Source organism: Salvia splendens, chromosome 9 (assembly GCF_004379255.2).
Source record: "Salvia splendens isolate huo1 chromosome 9, SspV2, whole genome shotgun sequence".
Lineage (NCBI taxonomy): Eukaryota > Viridiplantae > Streptophyta > Magnoliopsida > Lamiales > Lamiaceae > Salvia > Salvia splendens.
Genome location: NC_056040.1, coordinates 21,594,719 through 21,601,168, shown reverse-complemented (window position 1 = coordinate 21,601,168; position 6,450 = coordinate 21,594,719). Strand labels below are relative to the sequence as shown.

Here is a 6,450-nt window from a genome sequence, read left to right as displayed (position 1 = left end):
TCTCCGTGCCGAAAAGAAACGCCTCAACTACGACAGAACAGAGGAGTATAAGAGCATCCCCCAGCGGTGCTCTTACGGAAGAGCAGGAGTCGTGCCGTCGGCACGGCGAGCGACGTGTTCACCGCTGCGCTCTTGCCGAAGAGCACCGTCCTTGCCAGCGAGCAGGCGATGTGGCGGCTTCTGATTGGCCAACGGCTATGCCGTTGGAATTTCCTTTTTTATCTTTTTTAATTCAAAAAATCTGAAAATTCAGATTTAAATAAAACAATATTTTCCCACTTCCCATTAAAATATATCCATTTTGGATCTAGAGAATGGACCACCGAAATTAAATTATATGAATGTCATAAATATGACAACCGTGAAAAAACATATGAATGTCAATTAGCTTTATAGAAATGTCTACCGAGGTTAAATATGACATTTGTTGACATCATATCTAGAAATATAACAGCCTTAAAATGATATGGAGAAGTTATTATTATCAAAGAAATAGTAGTTATTTACATCTCAAAATAAAAATATAGATAAATGTACAATACATTTAATACTACTGACAAAAAAATTTAGTAGTGTGGAATTTTAGTTATAAACTTACATAATTGTATATACATAATGCAATAATTTTGTCATTTTCATACTTTTATAAAGTAATGAAAATTATTTATTTTAATTGATATTTTTAATTTTAATTAAAAAATGGTGTGTTACTAAATAGAGTTTTCCAAAAAAAATTCTACTAATTCAGGTTAATAAGAACTTAATAATCAGATTTAATTAGTATGGATATATGAGTACTTCAGAGGACAGAGGGTACCTTGTTAGATTATTATGACAAGATCGACCTCCTGACCAACCATATCTCTATCTTGATTAAACGCTCCTAATGCCCTATTGAATTAGATTTGGAGATCCTGAAATATTATATACTATTTAATTATATTTATATATAAAACTAGTTGAAGATGATTCCTTTACAACCAACATGAGCTCATGGAATCCAAACCACTCCTCAAGAGGATAAAATCTCGGACAATATATGATCCTATCTGTATATTATGCATTCATGCGATGATATACTAACTAATTAATAATTTTTCACAACCAGCACCAACAGACAGCTGGGGCGCAGGAACAAAAATAGTCAGAGAAATATGCATGGATGAATTTAATATAAAGATCGAAATTTCCTAGGTGATAAAGAGAAGGTCATAAACATTTATCAATATGTCAGATTCTATCCACAATCAGATTTCCTTATATTTAGAGATTGGGTCATGATATTGCTCATCATCGCTGCCAGCTACCGCACTTGCTCATACATTCCCCTCGTAAAGTTCACTACTTGTGGCTTTGATTAATTTGTACTAATTGTACTAATTAATTAAGCAAGGGAAAGAATTAGACAATTGGTGAAGGGAAGTTAGCTAGCCAGATCTGAAAAGTGAGATTTGTCCGTTTATATTAGATTAGACCATTGCCTATGTGGATCGGATCAAAAGTTCTGGTGGAAATTAATCTAAAATAATATATATAACTGAGTATATAAAACCAATGCAAATCTCAACCAGTTTTTAGCCTCACACAATTGACATTTAAATAAATATTCCAATTGGAAATATAAATACAACATCCGTATACGAAAAAATCACCAAAATTGTTTTTCTGCTAAAATTTTTCTTTGTGTCTCATTTTTCATTAATAACACCTCAATAATTTTTTCTTTTATCTTTTACTTAATTTACCAATTGTGCATATAAATTATGTGTCATTAACTACCATGAATATGATTAATTTGTTGACGAAAGTAGTAGGTATGTTATTGAAGGAGTAATATGAAGGAATAAAAATGGAATAGAATGATTGCTATTTGGGTAAATGGAAGGAATTATTTCCATGAAGAATGGAATGGTGATTTTTAAGACAATATATACCCTCCGTTTCTATTAAGATGACCACACTTTCTTTTTTAGTTTGTCTCAAATAAGATGATACATTTTTATTTTTAGAAACAATAAAATAATTTACCTCTCCAAATAATACATCACACCACTTTTTCTTTCTCAAATTAATATATTCAACTCCTTCTCCCTTCATTTAAAACTTACACTCATATCTTTTCTTTTCAATTAAACACATTAACTAACAACTTCTAAAACCTCGTACCTACTAAGAAATTTGTCATTTTATCTGAGATAGAGGAAGTATCATGCTAAGGAATGGAATGGAAATAGGAATATATATCATTCCATTCCATTCCATCAAACTAAGAAGGGCCTTTGGAAAGAAAGTGTTGTGGCTCTCACTCAACAACTGCACCACCATCAAGGGATTGCTAGGGTTGTAAAGGAATGATTCCTTTACAAAAACAAGCCGAGCTCGAGTGAGTCATGATTGGAGGTACAAAAGCACTTTTGAAGTCTAGTACTCCCACCGTTCACAAATAATAATTTTATTGATACTCAACACGAGCTTTAATGCAAAATTTGTTAGTATGCCTTGAATCTGTTCAGATCATGTTTCCTAATTGGGATAGGATTATGTTTCCGAATTAGGATAGGATGCCATGTGTGCATATTTATATGGGGGAGAGCACATAATTCTGTGATCTTAGATCCAATCTGAAATATATAGCCATAATCTAAAAACACTCTGAATAAAATTTGTTCTCTGTTCCTGCCCGTGGATGTAGCCAATTGGCGAACCACGTAAATCTGTGTCATCTTTACGTTCTTTTCGTTTGTCGATTACACAATTACTCTATTCTGTCACAAAAAACTGGTATTAGAGCCTGGTTTTCGGACTAGGGTTTTGAATTCCGCATCTGTTAGGGTTTCTGTGTTAATTGATCAAGATGTCTGCTCTGAACGCGAAGGTCGACAAATTCACTGGGAGTGCCTGGTTTTCGGACTAGGGCAAATCTGAGGCAAGAAATGAGAAGTCTGGTTTTCGGACTAGGGCAAATTTGAGGCAAGAATGGAGAAGTTTGTTCGGCTGGCATTGTAATGATGCATCTGCAATGGAGAATTCAAGTCAAGGTGGAGATATGTTAGTATGCCTTGAATATGTTCAGATCATGTTTCCTAATTGGGATAGGATTATGTTTCCAAATTGGGATAGGATCTCATGTGTGCCTATTTATATGTGAGTAGAGCACATAATTCTGAGATCGTGATCTTAGATCTGAAATCTGTAATTGCAGTCATAATACAATTTGTTCTCCGTTCTTGCACGTGGATGTAGCCAATTGGCGAACCACGTAAATTCTGTGTCTCTTTACGTTCTTTCGTTTATCGATTACACAATTGCCCTATTTGTCACAACAAACTGGTATTAGAGCCTGGTTTTCGGACTAGGGTTTTGAATTCCGCATCTGTTAGGGTTTCTGTGTTAATCGATCAAGATGTCTGCTCTGAATGTGAAGGTCGACAAATTCACCGGGAGAAATAGTTTTGGCTTATGGCAGATCAAGATGCAATCCCTGATGAAGCAGCAGTGTTTGTGGGCACCGCTCAAAGCAAAGAAGGCAATGGAGGATGATGAGGAGTGGACAAACTTAGACGAAAAGGCCCTCTCGACCATCATGTTGTGCCTGTCTGACTATGTTATCATCGAAGTTTCTTATCAGGAGACTGCTGCTGCCCTTTGGACGAAGTTGGAGAGTCTATACATGACGAAGTCTCTAACCAACAAGTTGCCCCTGAAGCAACGTTTGTTTCGATTACGCATGTAGGAAGGTATGCCCCTTCGGGATCATCTGGAAAATTTGAACAAAATTTTGCTGGATTTGCGTAATGTTGATGTCATGAGCTGTTAGTTGCATGTGGAGGGAAAATTTGAGGCAATGATGAATAAGTTTGTTTGTTTGGTATTATGATGATGCAATTGGAAGGAGGATTCAAGTAAAGGTGGAGATTTGTTAGTATGCCTTGAATCTGTTCAGATCATGTTTCCTAATTGGGATATGATTATGTTTCCGAATTAGGATAGGATGCCATGTGTGCCTATTTATATGGGGGTAGAGCACATAATTCTGTGATCTTAGATCCAATCTGAAACCTGTAGCCATAATCTGAAAACACTCTGAATAAAATTTGTTCTCCGTTCCTGCCCGTGGATGTAGCCAATTGGTGAACCACGTAAATCTGTGTCATCTTTACGTTCTTTTCGTTTGTCGATTACACAATTACTCTATTCTGTCACAACAAAATTAATAAAATATGAGATAGAAATAGATAAGTAAAGTAGAGAAAATATGAATACAATTGGAGAAATAAAGATAAAATAATGAGTAATAAATTGAGGGTAACTTTCAGTTTTCAATATGAAACTAATTTTAGTGGATGGTGGGGATATAAAATAAAGAAATTAAAGTAAAACCTGATAATAAATCACAATTATTTGCGCTCCATAGTCGAAAATGAGTTTTTACTATAATAAGTCATGATTATATTATATTACTTAAAACTATAACATAAGAAATTAAAACTGGAAAAAAATGAAATAATGTAGAAGATGGACATCAAGAAGGGAAGTAGGTTATCCCAATTAATATTTGGAAAATCTGGCAATAAACTATGCGTGTTGTTTTGGTGATATAGCAATATTCGGTGGGAACATCCCTTTGTGAATGCATTTTTAATAGTGAAGAGAAAGCAAGTCATTACCGTCCATTAATAAACATTTAAAATGAGTAATATTAAGGTGGGGTCTGGTTTCTTCCTTTTCTTGTTTCTGCAGTGGAATTAAAGGGGCATTACATTTACAGACTCCCCAACCGTTCCATCAAATTCCAATTCAAAACAAGATTCCAAGATCTAAACATGTTCTCCTTCCAGCCATGTGATGAGCTGGTTTTCGGTTCCCCAACCACTCGTCAACAACATCAGATTGTGATGGACCACTCCTTGCTCGAGACCAATTTATTAAGTTTCTCTTCCACTTCAAGAGAAGATCAGCCGATCGGAACTCCAAACTTGGGATCGCCACCGCCGCCGCCAAGGCAAAAGGGTCAGGCCAGGTTTGGATCATATAATAAGAGGGTTTTGCACAGAGATATTGAAAGGAAGAGGAGGGAAGAAATGTCCAAGCTGTGTGTTTCTCTCAACACCCTTCTTCCCGTTGAGAACAACAAGGTCAATTTATTTATTTATTTTCATTTTTCTTGCTGAAAAACTTAGGGTTTTATGCTCTATGGTTTAGGTTAGAGCTGAACCCTAATTATCAAAATTCAGACCAAAAAAGAGGCTCAAAATTAGGGCTTTTCAGGCACTGTTACTCGATGGTTTTAGGTCTGTATCTTAATTATTTTTTCTCTCCATGTTTTTTATGTAGGGGAAAAGCTCTGTAAGCGATCAAATGGAGGAGGCGACGAAGTACATAAAACATATGCATGAGAAAATGGAAGGATTGCAAACTCGAAGAGACAAGCTAAAGAAATCATACTACAATTCTTCTTCTTCTCGTGGCGCGAACGTTGAAATTATTTCAGATGGTAGCAGTAGTAGATTGCATAACAGTGTGGCAGTGCACCGGAATATGGATGGATTGGAGATCATCATCACCAACAAGAGCCCTCAGTTCGAGCTCTCTCACGTGCTTGCGCAACTCCTTCAAAGAGAGCTCGATGTGGTTAGCTGTGTTTCCACCGCAACAAATGGTGGATTTCTCCATACAATCGTTACTAAGGTTGAAAAACTGTTTTTTCACAATTATTCGCTGACTACGATTTAGTGTAGATATTTGATGCCCTTCATTTGCAGGCCAGCAATAGGAGTAGCCTTGATGTGTGGGGGCTGCACGACAGATTGAATGACACAATCAAGTAATGAGAGTTATTTATAGTAAGTGAGTGAGAATTTGGAGTTTATGAATAATTGGCTTGTTTGATTTAGGGAACTTACATGACATGACATGTGTGACCGGTCTGGTATAACTATGCACATTTGATTTCTCAATTATCTTGGTGGTGCCCAAACAATAGTGCATAATTTTGATTTTTGTATTGCACAATGCAAACTCCAGAGGATGGGCATAAGGTAAAAAATAATCTCAATTTTGGATCACTAGTTAGTTGAGGCATTTTTCTCGGCCATGTTCACGAAATTAGAAATCATGCATCTCCATTATTTCTTTTTTTTTTTTCACGAAGTTTGCTCCAACCTAGACTGCTGCACAAATCTTGGAATTTATTTTGATAGCGACCATTTTTATTTATATACATTACTAGTTCATCTTTCAATTCTCGATGGGGAATACCCTTTGGACCCGTTCGGTTCGCACTATTGCTCATTACTAGAGGTTTTGTTTGTTCTTATATCATGTTCGGTTGTCATTTATATCATAAACTTGCACTGTGAGGATGTATATCGGCACGTCTCCAAAGTGTTAAGATTACATTGTGTTTCATAATTATCCATCCTAGCTACCTCTACTCATGTGACTAATTAA

General features: G+C 35.8%; 1 protein-coding gene across 1 annotated transcript; it reads left to right on the top strand.

Annotated features, from left to right (window-relative positions):
• Positions 1–4,727: 4,727 nt before the first annotated feature.
• On the top strand, positions 4,728–6,068 carry LOC121749557 (transcription factor bHLH120-like). The gene is made up of 3 exons (XM_042144124.1): positions 4,728–5,135; positions 5,335–5,688; positions 5,763–6,068. The coding sequence occupies exons 1-3, from the start codon at positions 4,824–4,826 to the stop codon at positions 5,826–5,828; spliced, it is 732 nt and encodes a 243-aa protein (XP_042000058.1). The 5' UTR covers positions 4,728–4,823; the 3' UTR covers positions 5,829–6,068.
• Positions 6,069–6,450: the final 382 nt, after the last annotated feature.

Coding starts and splice junctions, on each gene's coding strand:
- LOC121749557 (XM_042144124.1), top strand. CDS start 4,824: ATGTTCTCCTTCCAGCCATGTGATGAGCTGGTTTTCGGTTCCCCAACC. Junction 5,136..5,334: donor TTCCCGTTGAGAACAACAAG/GTCAATTTATTT, acceptor TTTTTTATGTAG/GGGAAAAGCTCTGTAAGCGA. Junction 5,689..5,762: donor TCCATACAATCGTTACTAAG/GTTGAAAAACTG, acceptor CTTCATTTGCAG/GCCAGCAATAGGAGTAGCCT.